This window comes from Perna viridis, chromosome 12 (assembly GCF_037379345.1).
Source record: "Perna viridis isolate PV_CMFRI_1.1 ecotype Kerala chromosome 12, ASM3737934v1, whole genome shotgun sequence".
Classification (NCBI taxonomy): Eukaryota; Metazoa; Mollusca; class Bivalvia; order Mytilida; family Mytilidae; genus Perna; species Perna viridis.
Window position 1 is genome coordinate 13573771 of NC_142456.1, and position 19831 is coordinate 13593601.

The window sequence follows — 19831 nt, forward strand, 5'->3', positions numbered from 1 at the left end:
AATAACCCAGTACTGTTACTTGAAAAAAAAGGATTAAATTTTTGTATTTTTAATAAAATTTTCTCAAAAAATCATATTCAATTTTTTTTTTAAAAATAAGGCATTAACGGAACATTAATTGATACCCCACCATGTAATGGTGAAAAAAGGGGAATGGCAAATTATTTTCAAAATGGTTGAAACTTGCAACTTGCTTGCCAGAGAGTTTAATACATTAATTGTACTAAATGTAAAATTCTAAATATGTCAGGAAACTTACATGTACTGTAAACATTTTAATTTTCACAGTGGACAGAAAACAACCAAAAATAGTACCCACAAAATGGATTTGGTAACTCTATATATTGCTACTCACGAATATGTCCATTTAACAGAATCTGCGAAAATTAGCAACTGCGAAAATTAATATGTTTACCGTATATTGAACAGCACAAACAAAAGCAAGTTTATTACCAAACATTTTCTATCTTTAAAAGGTAATAGCAAAACTTTCAAAACAAAGTAAATGTAAAAAACCATACTTGACATACTGTACACTATAACCATACTTGACATACTGTACACAAAAACCATACCTGACATACTGTACACTATAAAAAAGATAAAAGAACAGCGTTCCAATATCCCCTGCGAAAAAAAAAAGTGTGGAAAACTTTAAATTCCCTGAAATTTTCTAAGTCCAAGGGCCATAACTTCCATAAAAATCAATCAACCGTAACAAAAGTTAAACTTTATCTGTAACTTCTCATAGTAACACTACATACAAAATATAAAATCAATTGGTAATAGCATTACAAAAAAAGTGCGGACAACTTTAAATCCCTGAAATTTTCTAAGTCCAAGGGCCATAACTACCATAAAAATCAATCAACCGTAACCAAAGTTAAACTTAATCTGTAACTTCTCATAGTAACACTACGTACAAAATATAAAATCAATTGGTAATAGCATTACAAAAAAAGTGTGGAAAACTGTAAATTTACTGAAATTTTCTAAGTCAAAGGGCTATAACTACCATAAAAGTCAATCAACCGTAACCCAATTTGCACTTTATCTGTAACTCTTCATAATAAGGTCACATACCAAAAACAAACTTATTTGGTAAAAGCATTACATAACAAGAGGCTCCTAGGAGCCAGAATCGCCCACCTGGTTGAATTTTGCCTTTCAAAGGCAATAAATTTAACAAGAAGTTGTCCAACAATTTCGACTCAAGAAGTCTTTGGTAGGACTTATCATAAGGATCATTTCAACAAATGAAAGTTTTCAAGATATTGACTGAAAACTGTAACAAAAGTCATTTTTTCCCCTTTCAAGGGCAATAACTCTTACAAGGAGTCATCTGACAACTTTCATCCCTGAAGACTTTTGTGGTCCTCATAATAAGGGTAATTTCAGCTACAGAAAGAATTTGGCTAAACCTAACGGTTTTGGAGATATATGCGAAAAACTATTGTTTGACCACTATGATCTATTTTTAGTAACGGCTGCCATGTTTTTTTGACGAATCAAAAATCCCCACATCAGTTCTATGCAGGTTACCCCAAGGAACATTCTAACCAAGTTTGGTTCCAATTGGTTAAGTAGTATCAGAGGAGAAGATTTTTGAAAGAAATAACATTAAAAATAGCAAAAATTGTTGAAAAAGGGCAATAACGGATTAAAACCAAAATTTAACAAGAAATAGATCTCATCATGCTAAACACTTTTCCCTGCATCAAAATTTAGCTAAACCTAATGGTTTTGGAGATATATGCAAAAATCTCCTGTCTGACCCCCATGTTCTATTTTTAGTAACGGCAGCCATGTATTTCGACAAATAAAAAATCCCCACATCAGTTCTATGTAGGATACCCCAAGGAACATTTATACCAAGTTTGGTTCTAATCAGTCAAGGTGAAGAGTTTTGTATAATTGTTAACGACGACGAGGGACGCCAAGTGATGGCAATAGCTCAAATGGCCCTTGGCCAGGTGAGCTAAAAGGTGGGGAAAACACGGGTGGATGGATGCCTAGCCATTTCCATGACCCCTCGCGACGAGTCACGGGGGACAAAAATCAACATGATCAAATTTAAAGTCAAAAGAAGTTCTCAAGTTTCTTGAACAGAAATCAACAGACAGACCAGTAGTAAGGGGAAAAAAGTTCTGTCTGATCTGTCATTCTGTAAATTACAGTAAAGTTAAACAAAGTAAAACTAAGAATATAAATTTACCTTAATTTTGTAAAAGAACAGTGTACATTTGTATATTCCTTTCCTCGATGTGTTAGAAAAAGTAATGTTTACAACATATTAGCACTTCATTACTTAGGATGCTTTTATTGTCAAATTAATGCCATGCTGGTAATAATTGCTAATCAAGCACTATCAGAGAATAGGTATAATCAACTATTAGATGTTTGGCATTGTATAGATATACTGACCCTCTTTATAGTGAGCTGTTGATGGATAAAAGTACACTCTGGGGTGAATGGGAATTTTGTCACAGAGCCATAATGTCTTAACTTTATTATTGCTCAATGAAATTTGACTTTTTTAGATCCTTTCTATAAGATTTTATTAAAAAATTCAAATCATAGGGGCAATCTTAGTCTTTCAGCAAAAATATTTAAAAACTAGACCCATTGTCTCCCTATATCCTGATTATAATGGAATATACAACAATTCTTTAGGGAACGTTGAGTGGTGAAAGACAACTATAAGGAGATCAACTTTCTATACGTTTAGTTTCTAGACATTCCATACAAGAGTTGCCGCTTCCTGTTGTGAGGTAGCAATTATTATGTTACTAATTGCGGGAAATAATGGTAATCTCTCTGGTTCATAAATAAAAGATAATTGATACTCAGAAATAAAGAATCTATTCATAACAATGCCTTTAAAACATGTTACACATATTATAGGGAAAACAAAACAAAATATGTTCAAAAACAGAAGAAGGAATTAGTTTCTTGGCATTTTTCAAAATAACCTTTTCCAATGAAATGTTTGTGAATACATAGTACAAAAATAGATTCAACATTTTTTTCCGAAGACAAAAGGGATATAGCACAACATTCTTGATTTCTTCGTGTAACAAAAAATTGTAAATGTGAAATATATATATATATATATATATACTGTTAAACCCTTCAATTGGATAAGTGTTAATTCTTTAAACTCTTAGATTGGTAATAAAAACAACAAAATTTGGTATGAAGGGAATGGAGTGGAATTCCCAGGGGCTAAATCATAATATATGTACTTTCAGTTTATAATGATTAGCTGTATCTAATATCCCAACAGAGTCCGATCAAGGGTGAAAATGATCCTGTATCACAAAAGATCGTAAAATTGAATGTGAAAATACCTATAACTTTTGCTAATGGTCTGGTGAAGTAGAAAAACAGAAGTGACAGACAGAAATGATGTATTGCTTACACTTAGTACAATATAGCCACTTATCCTTGAGTATAGGTGGGTTACAATCAGGCAGGGTGTAACTTTGGCACTTATCCTTGTTTTCAAGGCTTGTAAATTATTTCTCAATTTCTGAATGTAATTCTACAGCTTCTGTGATTCTAGGAATAAATCTGATTTTTATCATTGGGAATTCAATTCATAATAAAAATATAATTATCTTATTTGTATAATACAAGAAACTTACGTTTGTTAATATTCCAAACTTTACAGGTAACATGTAAATGAGTAATATGTATGCTGATGCCAAATTTTTCCAACAAAAAGGGGGCATTCCAGTTACTAGAATCCCTATTAGATGTGCCAATGGACACAGCTGGGTCATTATTAAAAGTAGGCTCCCTATAACATCTTTGTCCTGGAAATTGAACCTAAGTAAGCTTGTATAATGAGAAATCACGAATAATCTCATAATTTAAGTAAGGTTTATCCAAGTGACAAATTATAATGACACAGACAAATGGGCGAAAAAAGCCTACCCCATAAGCTAACCTAGTATATACCAGGGACAGTCATCACAGTAAAATGGTCCAGTAATAACCCCAAAATAGAATAGATTGATTATGCTTCAAATGTGATACATATCATGGGCAGCAGAGAGATAGTCAATAAGGAACAAACAGCTCTATTTAAGTATTATACTTTATATTCAGTAGAAAATGGAACAAAGATTCTACAAAAAAACATTATTTTTAGAGAGTTATTTCCCCTTTCCAATTAAATTTTCCATTCAAAATTTTTACAGGAAAATGCTTCATTGGAGCTTTCCGCAAGTTATAAATTAGAATTTTTACACTTTTTCCAATGTATATATTCGACATGATGCAATACACTGTAAAACATTTTCTGTTGCAATTAGTAAAAGGTTAAAATTTATTTTGACTAGACAGAAAGCATGACACAAAAGAGATTTCCTTGGTGAAGACAAATATTGTACGAAAAAATTATGAAAATTCCTTGGAAACAATTTTTAGACAATACAAAAGACTGGCATATAAAAGGTATATCAACATGTTCAAGAACTTGAAATTGAAGACATAATAAAACTACATGTACTTGTACTCACAATTAAACTTCCTTTCCCTAAAATAATCCCTTCTTTCTGAAATAACAAAATTCAATACATGAGAAAGATACATATCAAACACATAAAATAAACATATAACTGTTAAAACGGAATTTTAAATGATCCCTAATCAATGCCAAAGGCATGTTTCATCTTCTTATTGATTTTGTTAATTTAAAAATAATACTCCACAAACAATCCAAAGGTTCAATTAATAGGTATTTCCAGACAATACAAGTCAAAGCTACTGCAGTTCAAGCAATATGCCTAATTGTCATCATTAATTTCAAAGCATGCATTGATGTTTCCGAGATGCTAAATTGATTGCATAGCTGCAAAAATTGTCCTTAAATTGTCAATTCAGCACTTGTGTAAAATAAAGGCACAGTAGCAGATATACAATGTACGTCTTATAAAATCAGGCTTAATCCTTAATCCACGGTATCTAAGCATTCAAGCAAAATCATAAGTAAATTTTTAAGACTTACAAAAAGCAAAAGCTGAAGTTGATATTTATGACATTTTCAAATGTCATCAACATTCTCTCAGAAAAATGCTAGATTGATTTTCTTTAGGCACAATAACACTCTAGCGATCCAGCTCAATCACGTATTGATTTTATTTCTTGGAGTTTTAGAAAAGTATTATTCTTGATAAGTAATGTATTAGATAAGGTGATTATTGCTTATTGATATTTTTGTTTATTTACACCAGATGTATTGCAATCTTTGTACGATTAATTTTATCCATGCCACTGAACTGCATTTATAAATTTCATCATGCAAGGCACTAGTAAACAAAAAAGAAATAGCATTAAAACCCAGCTGTGAAGATCTTTTAAAAATTAGTTTATTTCCATTCATTCTATAATGTTAAGTAGCACTCCAGCTAAGAATCATGCAAAATTTGATTCATGGTTGGAAAGCCAACATATTTTTATTGATGATATTTTGTTTAAAATATTATAGTAAACAGAAATCTGCATGTGGTTTTTCATATAACCCTTGTTCTTAGGAGATAAAATTTATATAGTATGTACTATAAAATTCAAAATTAAGGGAGATAACTCTGTAAATGACAGTACAATTCAATAGAAACTGTTGGATTTTCAATGTGAATTATCTCCTAAGAGCAGACAGATTGGAATGAATAATTATACATTTAATCATGTAGACCTATAAAACAATTTAATAACAAAAAAAATATGTAGTCTTTTTGGAAGTGTATCACATACATGTATTACAGAATTTGCATGATTCTTATAAAGACTACTACCAAAGTAAAACCTGTGTAAATGATACTCTGACTTTACCAGATACCTGTCCAAACCAGACATTCCTTTCAGGCATTGTGTGTCAGTTTCAATGTATTTTGAACCTGTGTGAACCAAATTGTGGCCCCACTTGAACAAAGCCCTCAGTCTACACAAGGTTTAGTTTAAACAGGTTTCACTGTACATGCTATAAAGTATCAGTCACTGTAAGTATCAGGCAGTGGGTAAAACATGGTGTGGAATGAACAACTACTTGGACCCTGTAATTTGATGAGGTAGACCTAGGGTAAAGGACATAACTCATGGAATTAGTGATATGATTGTATCACATTCGATTTCACTAAGTCTTTCAAGCTTTCATTTTAAACAGAATGAAATCAGTCCAAGTTACATGTACTTTGATGCTTACATGAGATTGATGTAAAATGCAGAATACAAATGTTCCAATGATTTGTAAGAGTTGTGTCCCTTACCCTAGGTCTACCTCCTTAACTATCTGTACCATCAGAGTAAAAGAATGAAGATAAAATTATCCATAACATTTTGGTAAGTAAGTTATAATTTCACTGAAAAGCACTGCAAATGAATATTTCATGGAAAGGCACTCTCTATAAAAATACTTCCATTTTGAAAAATTCCTAAATATCTCATGATGCAGGAAGATCAAATACTGTCATTTAAAGTAGAGAAGACTTCAATGAGTGGAAGTATGTTGTCAGATCAGTGAGTATTTGACATGCATGTTTAACAGATTTTTCTCATTTTCCCAGATTCTTATAGAGACTTATACTTCATTCACAACATTCATATACATAACAAGAGCCAGTTATATCAGATTGATTTCTGCTGATATAGTACAATCTATAAATTTTTATTTTTCTAATGAGGAGATAAACAACAAAATTATATCTTTAATTTTAAATTTTTACTACATTTTGAAAACAGACAGAGACAATGGATATACATGAAAGGCATAACCTTTTCAGTACAAATCTGAACACCTGATAGGAAAGAAATTAAAGGCTATCAGTATTTTTTTCTAAAAAAGTATCCCTTAAATTATGCTTCTTTTACTAGTTATGCAAAACATACTTACCGCGGTACTTTTACAATTGTTTCCTTTCACGGAACCCTGGCTAATGAATATTACATACTTTATTTTTTGTTGACAAATGGTTTACTTTTTTGTACTTATAAATCTCTTGCCAAAATCATAAACCTTTTGAAAAAATCCTTATTTTTTTTATTAATATGGTTAATTAATCCTTTGCTTGAAATTTCGACTAAATTGTGGTTTTAAACCTTGCATTTCAATAATTAAAATAAACTGGTCCTGTTAATTTGTAATGAAGCCGTAAAATTAGTCAGTGTATATTGTATAAGTCAAAAGTTAGATATGTTGAGCCATTGAACACTAATTGGATAAACATACAAAGTAGTTAGTGATAGATTTATTGAAGGGGCTGCTGCACCTATTGATATTTGAAAGTATTCATTAATCAGCTATATTTATGTCCATTTCTGCCCACATATTGGAATTCAAAAGCTCTCTGTACAATTAACAACCAATTACTAGTAATTGTAAAGGATAGTTTCACTGTTGCAACTTCTATCAACAATAAATCAAATTTCAGTGCACGCAGTGCTACATTTTCCAATTATCACTTAAATACATGTATATAACTTCACTGAAAATGTTTTTTTTTATTAAAGGAGAATAACTCAAATTATCAAAGGGTAGAAGGTACCAGTATCGTATTGCATATCCCTGAGCAAGGGTACGTCAAAACATGGATGCTAGAAAAATATAGTGCATTTTCTTTTTGCCTCTCTACAAACTAATGTTTTGTCAAAAGATATGAACAATGACTTAAAAAATAGAGCAAACATCACACTGTAAGATGAAGAACTTTTTTTAAAAGAAAATCTAACATAATATCATAAAAATGTTCCACTGAAAAGGTTGGTTTGGTGAGTGCAAAACGAAAGTGAAAGTAGGGGAAATGGCTATTTATAGTTCAAGACTACTTTTCTGTCCAATCTTCGTGGACTCACCCTATTTTCTTTGTGGGAAATTGTTTTTGCACATGTCCTTAGAAATGCTACATAAGTGAAAGTTTTATTGAATCAATTTACATAATTTTTAAAAAACCTAAAAATATGCACTTCACTATAGAAGTCTATGGGAAAATTAATACGATACTGAGACCTAGTAAGCCAGTTTTTCAAGTAAAGTTGGATACTCAGCAAGTGGTCTTTACCAGCTGAAAAAGTAGTACCCAAATGCAGGTAACACTTTTAAGATGAATTAGCCAACTTTTGAACCTGATTTTTTATGGTAGCTCTGTTTTTTTGCATTTATGGTTAATCTTTACCAAATTTGGAAATGCATTTTGTTTTCATGAATTTGTAGGATATCAGTTCAATAAAATTATTATCTTGACTATTTATGATGAGCATATCTATATTCAGGTAACCTAAAGCAAGTAATACTCCTGCATAAAGGATAGTTTTCAAGTTACAACACATTTTAAGTATGTGGTTAGGACTTGAAAATAGTCAATTTCCATACATTGCCTCTTATATATGAAAAAATGAATATTTTTTTTATTTTTTGTTTTTCTTTTAAATAAATAGCTAAAATCAGTTGTCATATAACTGTGTGGTTGATTTAAACACAAAAATGTCTCACAAAAGTCATCAGCCAATGTTTTAGTGGACTTTTTTTAGTGGTTCAAATGGACAGATTCTAATGCGGCAAGAAAAATAATGGTATTTTTTCATATAAAAACTGAATTTTTTCAAAAAGTACCTAAAGTAGACAATTATTATTATAATATTTATACCAGTAAACTATTTTTCTTGCATCATAGCTATCTGTTTTAAAGAAAAAGTCCTTTTCCTGTCATATTGAGGTCCATTTGTATCTGCCTGGGGTACCAAAATGGCTTAAAATCTGTATTTTCTGCATATGAAAAGCTATATTTTTTTTAAACTATGATATTGGTATATTTTTTTCTGGATTTATTATAATTGAAATGACCATATCTATAGTTTAAAACAGTTGGTTGTACCGGTCATTATACTTTACTTTAAACAAGAGGCTCCCTTGAGTTAAAGACAAAAAAGGAAGTTCGGATATTAATATTTCCATATATGGAACTCACAAGTGGGGATTAAATAATGATTTGGAACTCATAGTATAGCTCATGTATCTACCATGTCAGAATAAACCACAAAGTTGCTTAGGTTGATTAATGCAGCAGCTTTTTATCAAAAGTAATATTTTCTGGCTAACATTGAGATATTAGTCTTATGCCTGGAATAGGGTACCTATATAAGAATTTTAATAGAAATTGATATTCTGAATTTTCTGTATGAAAATGAATACTCTAGCAGATAAACAACAACTTTTATGATTATATTGAAATGTTTATTAGTAATAGGTACCAGTATCGTATTGCATATCCCTGAGTGGGTGTACGTCAAAACATGGATGCTATAAAAAATATAGTGCATTTTCTTTTTGCCTCTCTACAAACTAATGTTTTGTCAAAAGATATGAACAATGACTTAAAAAATAGAGCAAACATCACACTGTAAGATGAAGAACTTTTTTAAAAGAAAATCTAACACAATATCATAAAAATGTTCCACTGAAAAGGTTGGTTTGGTGAGTGCAAAACGAAAGTGAAAGTAGGGGAAATGGCTATTTATAGTTCAAGACTACTTTTCTGTCCAATCTTCGTGGACTCACCCTATTTTCTTTGTGGAAAATTATTTTTGCACATGTCCTTAGAAATGCTACAGAAGTGAAAGTTTTATTGAATCAATTTACATATTTTTTAAAAAATCCTAAAAATATGCACTTCACTATAGAAGTCTTTGGGAAAATCAATACGATACTGAGACCAGAAACCTCAAGATTGATATGGAATTGTGTGCATAATAATTACATGTACATACATACAATTTTGTAAATACCAGAACTACCTTTTCTTACAAGAAATATAATTTTTTAAGTTACAGATGACTTAGAAATCACGGCCCAAATAAAAAAATGTATCTAAAAGAATCTGTTCACTTCTCTTTTAAGTGGCAATCCCAAGTACAGTTGTAACCACTATACACAAAGCTCAAAATAAGCACTCTCTCTCAGGATTAGCGCAAGCAATTCTCTTGACAGACAAGTCAAGTCAAACAGAGCTGGCCTATGGGGCTACCAAATTTTGGATGTTTTTTTATTCTCTCTTGAACTACATGTATCATTAGGGCAAGTAAACTCTTGCCCATTCAGTTCAGGCAAAACTTGCCTGCTTGATCAGTTAGACAAATTTTACCATTTCTACCCCTGTTGGTTTATGGATAAATTATAATACAATAATCCTTAAATTTATTATCAAACACATATATAGACATGCATGTAGTAAGACTATCAATACCACTTGCTTGCACTTTTATATACTTTGTTTTAAAGAGCCAACCAAAAAAAAGTGAAAATAGTGGAAATCAGTAGTAAACATACGGTAAAAAAAACCATAACAGTAAATCAGTGTTTTATGATTTAACTTTCCCATCATCTGGAGCAAGTGCAATTTTTGTATGAGAAAGTTGATTATCATGATGCACTTTCCTTTTGGTAAGTAGAAAGCTTGAATTGGATATGTTAGGTTTGGAAAGCATACTTCTAGTGTCGGAAAGTAAATCTTGTGTGTGTGACTCCTTGTTTAGTTGTCAAAAATGTCATACATGTACCCACTTTTGAACACTGTACCATTAAGAGATTTTCCATACCCCTGCACATACATGTACCTTTCAATCTACATGTAAACATTATATATTAGATTCTTTGTAACAACTTTTAAATAGGAATACATGCAAGTTAACTGGACATAGTGTTTAATGTTATGCAAGGAACTTGAGTGTTTTTAAGTCACCAATATTGTAAGCAATTTCTTGCACTTGTAATTTCAGTACTGTACATTCGTGTATAATTTGCATAATATATATTACTACACCACCTTATGCTGCTGACCAGTGGTGTAGAATTGTCAATTATAGCTTCATACTAGATCAAAATGTACCTCTTAAATAAAATGTACCATATGTGAACATGTGTTTTACATGTTTTTACTTGTATGAGAGCGGGAGATTTACATTAAAAGATGAAATAATGGGTTAGCATTGAACTTTCTGTAATATAGCTGAGAACACCTAGTCCCCGAGTTGTTTATTCAGGTCATCACGGTTATGAAGTCACCCTTATTTAAATAAACCATATCGCTTGAAGTTTGCCGATCTTAACTGATTGATAAAAAAACAAAGCGCAAAGTTCAAAAGTATTTTAAGTCGGTACAAGTACATATGAAACATTACAAGACAATCTCTAACGAGATTTCAGAACCCACATAAACTTTTAAAACATTCTAAAATGTCAAGAATATTTTTGAAAAAAGGAATACACTTATTTTGCTAGTACTAGTGTACACATATATGATACAAACAAACAAAACAAACAAATGCTACATGTATGTCAAAAGATGTGAAATGGAAAAAAAAACATGAATGTATATTATCAATTGACCTTAAATCTTTAATTTTCAGCTCACTAAAATTTGTGATTTTTTTTTTTAATTATTAACCAAGACCAAACATAAATCAATGCTAGGCCTAGGGTTTCTAAATTCTAATTTCTAGTGAAAATGAGAAAATCACTGATTAATTGGGAGTTCAGTTTAGTAGAGCATTGAATTCGCTTGGATTTTGAAAGCAAGCAAAACTCAGTGACATAGAATATTTGACAATTAGCTACTTTGAAAACTTAAGTCTTTGATTTTAATACCTGTCCGAAGCACTATAGTCTATATGTATTGTTTTCATAATTACTATGTTGCAACACGTCTTTTCGAAAATGGCGCCAAATTCAATGTGAAAAATCTATAAATCTAGAGAAAATCGGAAGACATATATTAGGGCTAAAACCAGACTAACAATTTCGATTTTGGCAAATATTTGGAAAATGTTTTCAAACACGTACATGCTTAAACATTTTTTATTGCACATTTGATTAATTTTAATCATCAAAGTTCTTTCCTGTGATAGCTTTCATACTAACATATACTGAAATAATTTTCTTTGCATTAAGATACAAACAATATATTTTTACGGTTTTATGGGGCCACTGATTTTAAATTTGAAATAAAAATTTCAAGAAATAAAAAGGCAGGACAGCCCATTAGAATTTTTGAAGACCAAACAATTGAATTTCTCATAATACAGAAGCAGCCACTGCATTTTTTTTTGGAGAAGTGTACTAGGAAGAAATTTTCTTCACATTTTTTTTAATTTGAGAATATAATTGCTTTTTTGCTAATACATTTTGTATTGTAATGCAAATAATAATGTTTTTATAGATCTGTTGCACCGTCGATAGGTATTTCCTGTTCCTGAGAATTGTTTTTCTCAAATAAATAAAGCACAAGGAGAACATTTTAATTTTTTTTCCTTATTTTTAATTTTCTTTCTTAATCTTTTCAAGACAGGCCATGCAGTAATGCTCTTTCTCATGAGTGTAGGCTAACTGTAACTGATCTTATTTATGCAAACATGAATATGCTTAACACTTTTTTTATCCATAATTGACATTATATGTGTGTGTGTGTGTGTGTGTGTGTGTGTGTGTAATCTAATCATTGTAATATCTCTTCACTTTGTGAGACCTTGATTATGTAAATAAACTGTTTGTGCTTGTTTTGTACATACATGTATATACATGGAAAAAAGTTTGCACTCCTTTTTATATACCCCTTTCTTGTTAATTGGATTAAGTCCTTGGTAATGCATGACAAATGATATACTTCCAAAATAGAGGGTTTTGGATGAACAAAAAACATTTCCTCACAAAAGCACATACTGAGCATGCTTCATTCATGCATGCTGATCGACTGTCCCACATGTAATACACAAGGGTCTATTGGTGCAAAGTGCAAATATTTTTGGGGAAATATAAACAATAAATTATCAAGACAATAAAATAAAAATTCATCCTAGCCCCCTCCCCTCTTTTATTAAAATGGTATTGCTTTTAGACATATGAAAATAAATAATTTGATTCATTGTTTGTGAAAAATAAATATTTCATAGTGTATAAACTTGAGGACAGTAAATATCTGACTAGAAGAAAACCCCTTCAATATTAAATTGCCACCCTTAATTTAAGTATGACTGAAAAACAAAACTGAACAGTGATGTTTTACAAGAGCATCTATCTAATCTTTTTCAAAAGGAACACTTTTTCTTGAAATAATTCTGAAATTACTTGAGTGAATTTGTCTCCTACTTCAAGATAGAGGCCCATTGACTCCATCCTTCCTTGTGACTAATCTAATCTTAAGTGTTTTTTAAATCAGACTAGATGCTCTAGAGAGCCTCAATCACTCACCTGGTCAAAAATAGTCTTTATAGATGTAGCTTTCTAAAGCTGGACTCTTGACCCTACTATACTATGTCACAAGCATCATTTAATCAACACAGAGCATCTTAGTTATCCACCTAGTTTTCATATTATAAAATAAATCTCTAATTGTCATTTTTTTCTCTTCAAGGGCAATAACTCCAACATTGAGCAACAGATCTTTATGAAGATTTCATTATAGGTCTGTCTCACCATGCTGATCAATTTTCCTCCCTAGAAAATTAGGCTCAACCCTTAGTTATTTCAACAAGTCATCAATTTTTAATAGGGGTGGCCATGATTTTGACAGATAAAGAATTGTTAAGGATATCCTTACAAACATTTTTGCGATGTTTGGTTACAATCCTTCCTACAAGTTATCTCAGAGGAGATTTAAGAAAAAAAATCAATTTCAGGACCTGTAACTCATTCATTTATCGACGGATCTTACCGAAAATTTCAGCATTCACTTACATGCAGATAATACCATCATGCTGAACAAGATTAATCCCTGCCACATTTAGGTATACCCAACTATTTTTGAGTTATTTGCACAATTCTTCAATTTGACCCCTATGATCTATTTTTAGAAACGATGGCCATGTTTTTCACAAGATCAAGAATCCACACACATAGATAGCTAAACGTATTCTACATTATATTCATGCAAAGTTTTGTTTTAATTCATCCAGTACTTTTAGAGGAGAAAATTTTCAAAGTTGGAATTCAATTTGACCCCTATGGTCTATTTTTTGTAATGGTTGCAATATTTTTCCAAAGATCAGAGATTGTTAAACATGTTCTTAAGATTTTCAAAGTTGGAAATGTAAAATTTGGGGAAAAAATCCATTTCAGGACCCATAACTCATTCATTTGTCAACTGTTTTTGACTTATTTGCATAATCCTACAATTTGACCCCTATGATCTATTTTTAGTAATGGCGGCCATATTTTTTGCCAAATTAAAAATTCCCACACAACAATAGTTAAAAATACCCTAAGGAACATTCATGCAAAGTTTGGTTAAAATCTATTGAGTAGTTTCAGAGGAGAAGATGTTTGAAAAAGTTTACGGACAAAGACGACGGACAATGGACACACAGTGATGGCAATAGTTCACGTGGCCTTTCAGCCAGGTGAGCTACCAAATCTTTGGATAGTTACAGAATAACAAAACAAAAACATAGGTAAAATGACCATAAGATAACAACGCAAATAGAATAAAATCAATGCAACTACAACAAAAGAGTACTATCTATCCTGTAACCAAAAATAGCAAAAAGGACTTACACTACACAGCAAGCTCCTTTGACCCATCATCATAAGTGAACAAAATTATATAATCTGATTAATTCTATCTCAGCCCCAACTTGATGTGAGTCCTTTTATTAAAGTTTTATAAAGGTATCAATATTCAGTCTGTTATGACAACCATCTGTATCTGTACCTGGTACATCCTAAGATTTTGTTTAAAGTGTAAATGCTATTAGCTTAATACTTTTTGAGTTACAGATTACTTAAAGTAGGTACCCCTAAGTGTGATGAACAGACTGACAGTTTGGGGATGCAGGTAAAAATAAAAAAAAAAGAAAAGGAAGGAAAGAAAAAGAAATTCATTCAAACAAATAATTTTAATATGACTGTTTAGCTGTTTCAGTATAGCTTCCCATCTTTTTCATTTCTTCCTGTTCTTGTTCCCAGGCAAAATCTAAGTCCTCCTCAGTTAAATGAGGAAACTTCTCTTTTAACTTATTCAAATATTTTGTTTTCTCTTCCTCATCCTTTTCAGCCTTTTCCAACTTTTTCTCATTGTAAAGTCGAAGATATTTTTCCATCCACTTTTCATATTTAGGATGTGTCAATTTATATTGTTCATTCAGACAAGACGGGACTAAATGTTCCTTTTCTTCTTCTTCAACAGTCATGCCTAGGTAGTTCATGACCTTTCTGACCTTTGGTTCCCCGGTTTCGCCTGTCTCTAGAAGGTTAATTGCCTTCTCTCTTTCTTTAATGACCTCCATTACATTTCTCATTGACTCCTCAACCTGCACAGGAAAAGAAATGAAAATCGAATTGAACTAAGCTGTAACTGCAAATCAGGAGACAAAAATTGAAGAACATCAAGGAAAAAAAAACAATACAATAAAAATATACACCCAATATTTAACTAACTGTAAACTAACTTATTTTCACACTTTATGCCATCAATTCAAATATGCTGGTTTTTGTTTTGAGTCTGACATTACGTCTACCATCTCATTCACAGTAAGGCACTTTTTTGTAAAAGTGTATTTTCAATATTTTTTTCTTGCTTACGAAATCAGCAAAAAAATAAATGGGTCATGAAAATAAGTTGGTCTACAGAAAAATGATAAATATTCAGAAACCTGTTACAAGAGTGTTTGTAGTAAATGTACATGTATAACTAGAAACTGTGCTGTATCACCAGATGTTTATGTTTTTAAGTGACATCACTGAAATGATATTAATTTCCTCTCAATAAAACTGTGTCATTTAATATAAGTTTAAATAAAAACCATCCTGCAAAATTTTCTGGTAATGTGATGCTTAAATATCAAATATTTTTTATCCTCATGCTATATTGGTAAAGTCACATTTTTTTGTAAATACAGACTATGGATACTTAGAGTTTTTGTGATGAGTGAAAGTTGAATATTGTAAAATATCAACTAAAGTTATTTAATTTCTTCAACATCATAACAGACAAGCTTCAGCTACTACAGACAGACAGGTTGATTTAAGATTATCAAGGATATGTATTTACTGTACCTTCCATACTCTTTCAGGATTGGGAAAAGCCATTCCTTCACTCTTGTACATCTCCTTCATAGTGAATAACATATTTCTTTCCTTCAGCAAAATATACCTGAAAAATAAATGATGCAATACAAATTAATATGGTAATATCAGACAGTACATGATAATATGAAGTTTACACCTATAATCAGTTTAATTCTGTCTTAATTCATACAATTACCATATAAACATGAAGTTGCACACATTGTCATGCTAGGTGCCGTATATCCCCACTCCTACAGCTATTAAAATTGCCTACAATGTATGCCTCATCTGTACAAAGCCGCATGCCAAATTAAATATCAATCCATATATTGGCAGTCAAAATAATTGATGAAATTTGGACAGCAGGATGTAATGACCAAACGTAGATGGATGGACAAGGTGATTCTAATATTCCATCTACTCTCCCCCAAAAAGATTTCCATATAGTGAATACAGACAGATGGACCTACCAAAACATTACACCATTTGCAACTTTGTTTGCAAGCCAATGCAAAGGTTATAAAAATATCTAATCCTGTACTTCAATTAAATTTTTCCCTTAAGGAGGTAGACCCAGGATAAAAGACACAACTCATACTATTAATCATTGGAACGTTTGTATTCAGCATTTTACATCAATCTCATGTAAGCATCCAATAACCTAGACTGATTTCAAATGAAAGGTTGATATTCTTCAGTGAAATTGACTATGATACAAACATATCACTGATTTCAAAACTTATGTCCTTTACCCTAGGTCTACCTCCTTAAATTAACATGTATTAATTATTATTCAAGTCCCTGAACATAAAGTATCCGGGACTTATTTTTTTTGTACATTTTTTTTAACCAAAGAACTTGTCAGCGCATTTTCTCAGAAACTATTGGAGGGATTGGATTGAAAATTTCTCAGAAGTTCGGACTTACCCTATAAATGTCCACACCACAAAAAAATTTTGAAAGGAAGGTGCTTCGGCAGAAAAGGCATATAGGTCATAAAATAGGACATTTTGATATCTCAGAAACCAAGTTGGCCAGGAATTTGAAAATTGGTGTGGTGGTGAAGTTAAATGAGCTCTCCAATAATATGCAAAAAAAAGTGAATAGATTTTTTCTGTGTTCCCATGGTAACAAAAAAAAACCCAACAAAACTTTGGGTGATTTTTGTGATGTTTTTTCTTAAATTAAGGAAAAACTAGTGGAGACATCTTTATTAAACTCATCATATAGATAGAACTATCTAAGCATGGTTTTATGCATATTTTGAAATAACTAAGATGGCTGCAATTCCAAAATGGCCTCCACCCAAAATAAAATACCCTATTTGAAAAAAAGTGTTAAATTCATCAAGATTTTATGTAACTTGGTATTTTAGCTTAAGATTATGCAGATTTCTAAATTTTGGGTTCTGGGACCATTTGGGGAACATGTGGGGACTTTTGTGACTTGTTGCAAGCACAATTTAAAACTTGTATTTTTTTCTTTCAATATTTCTTTGATCATGGAAATATTTTAATAGATTACATTCATACAATGTACCTAAATGTTTGAAATTTCTTTAGTTTTATTTGAAAAGTTTTTTCTGCCCTAAATCATAACAGTATAAACACGAAGTTGCTCACATTGTGATGCTAGGTACTGTATACCCACACTCCTATAAGAAAATCACAATGCACAGTATCAACTACAGTGGGAGCAGTGTTCAAAATTAACCATAAGTTTGATGGCCCTGGCCAGTAACATTTGTTTTGGGCTTGTGAAAATCTGAAAATGTGGAGTTACAAGCCAATTATATTTAAAAAGTTTACATTTTCCAAATAGTTAGCAATGAAGACTGAATGTGACAAAAAATTTTGACGATTGGTATGACAGATGGACAAGGTGATTTCAATATATGGTACCACTCACTCATTGAGTGGGGATATAAATTTTCAGCACAATACACCATACCATAATTTATGAAGATCTTCATTACTTTTTAATCTAAGTTCTCCCATATTCCATGGTCTTCCTGTGAAAAACAAAACAGCAGTCAAGAACAAAAGTTCAGGAATTTAAATGAAAAGAACAGCAACAATTAAGTCTAAATGTATAATGCCCTCAAGTCTAAATGTAATTTAATACAGACTTGGGTAAAAGATAAATAGCTACACTAATGTGCCCCCCTTTTTTTTTTAACTTTAATCATTTGTAGCTTTCTCAAATACAGATTGTTTGATCCATCAAAGCATTTTTGATTTTATGCCCAGTGTGTGGATGGATAGATGGAAAGAAAGTATTATACACTTGAATTTGAGAACATTCGATGAAAATTCCTAAAATCTCATTTATATTTTCATGTTATATTCAATGATTTTGAAGTGTCAAAGTTTGAACCAATTCCATTAAGAGTAAAAGTTACAATACACTTAATAATTATCAAATTTTCATATAATGTATATTGTATGTACAACTGGAGCTCAAACTCAAAGAACTATAGCTACAGTTGCACATTGTACTCAACCTGTTTTCACATCACTTTCAATCATTTCTTCCTTAGTTGCAAAGAAATCCATCAAATCCTGGCAAGCTTTTGATGTTTGAAAGGACCTAGTGACAGAGCATCTACAAATTTTAAAAAATCAGCTGTTAAATCAATAAACACAATGATGATACACACTTACAGCTATTTGAAGCTGATCAGTTCAAATATCAATAAAAAAAAATAGGTAGGTTAGTGAGCAATTTAAATAGATCTTTTGTTAAAAATCTGCCCTACATAATACCATTGTAAGCTACTTAACTACTATATAACACCTGTGTGATCTTTTGGATACTGCTTTTTTGCCTTTCAAGTATGAATACAAAATGTAGCCATGTCAATTATAATGATGGATGTCAAATATAGAGGTTAAGGTCATCATAATTGACAACTATTCAAAATTAAAAGAAAGTGTCCAAAAGATCACTCAGGTGACTGAAATATCTTGTCAGATGCAAAAAACTACTTGGGGAAAAAAACCATTAAAATGATCCTCATTTTCGAACGCAAAAGTGATTTAAGCTTTCAAAATCCTGAGAAAAACCCTGTAATATGCAAATTCATGAATTAATACTATAACCACTATTAGGTGGTTGGAAACATACAGGAAAGTAAACACTCTCCAAAGAAAAATGGACCATTAGCAAAAGGAGCTAATTACAAGGACCAACAGACTTGATACCGTATGTTCAGAGATGACTAAAGCGCTACAGCCTGCCTAATCCCTTTTGGGATTCGGCACTGTAGATATTCTTTGTTTCGACCACCACCGAGAGGTCAAAACAAAACATATCTCCAGCAACGAATCCCAAAAGCCTTGAAAAAGGATTACAGCCTGCCTTTTACTCTTAAAAGTCAGAAAAAAAAGTGAATGAATTTATGTGATGTTGTGAAATTAACAAATGATAATTTAAACAAAAATAAATTTGAATAGGATACAGTAATGTCTGAAAATTTTGAAAGACTCAACTGCAGCGGTAAGTACATTTTGTACTACTGTTGCGTGGAGCTTGCCAATACGGCAATAGTCAATACCCAATATCCTTTCATTAGTTTCAATTATACATGAGTTAACTGCGTACTTTGAACATGAATCGTCGATTTTGTGAGACTGACTCAGTTTATTATGTTTGGCCTGGTTGTATAATGCTGAAAATTGTCGGCATAATCGCTTAGAAGTCCAGGAAAATCGTCGTACACTGCAAAGTGACATTTTCGTTTTAGCCTATTTTTTTTCTTCGAAGTCAAATCGACGC

At 31.4% G+C, this 19831-nt stretch overlaps 2 protein-coding genes across 11 annotated transcripts in view; both read right to left on the reverse strand.

Moving 5' to 3' along the window:
- The window catches only part of LOC148601280 (voltage-gated potassium channel subunit beta-2-like), a 49999-nt gene extending 38274 nt beyond the window's left edge, over window positions 1-11725 (reverse strand). For 5 of the 10 annotated variants that reach the window (XM_088554787.1, XM_088554786.1, XM_088554785.1 and 2 more), the window contains exons 1-2: window positions 11642-11725; window positions 4527-4562 (exon numbers count right to left, since the gene is read on the reverse strand). The gene's annotated coding sequence lies outside the window, so the exon portion shown is untranslated. Of the gene's footprint in view, window positions 1-575; window positions 628-2215; window positions 2398-4526; window positions 4563-5014; window positions 5130-11641 lie in introns of those variants that run through there. The other 5 variants (XM_088554783.1, XM_088554784.1, XM_088554780.1 and 2 more) reach the window with 5 other exon arrangements.
- A 3143-nt stretch (window positions 11726-14868) lies between these two features.
- On the reverse strand, window positions 14869-19828 carry LOC148601281 (large ribosomal subunit protein uL29m-like). Its single transcript, XM_088555128.1, has 5 exons — window positions 19658-19828; window positions 18558-18658; window positions 18005-18065; window positions 16043-16139; window positions 14869-15297 (listed from the first exon to the last, which is right to left on the reverse strand). The coding sequence occupies exons 1-5, from the start codon at window positions 19786-19788 to the stop codon at window positions 14884-14886; spliced, it is 804 nt and encodes a 267-aa protein (XP_088411254.1). The 5' UTR covers window positions 19789-19828; the 3' UTR covers window positions 14869-14883.
- Between the last annotated feature and the right edge of the window lie 3 nt (window positions 19829-19831).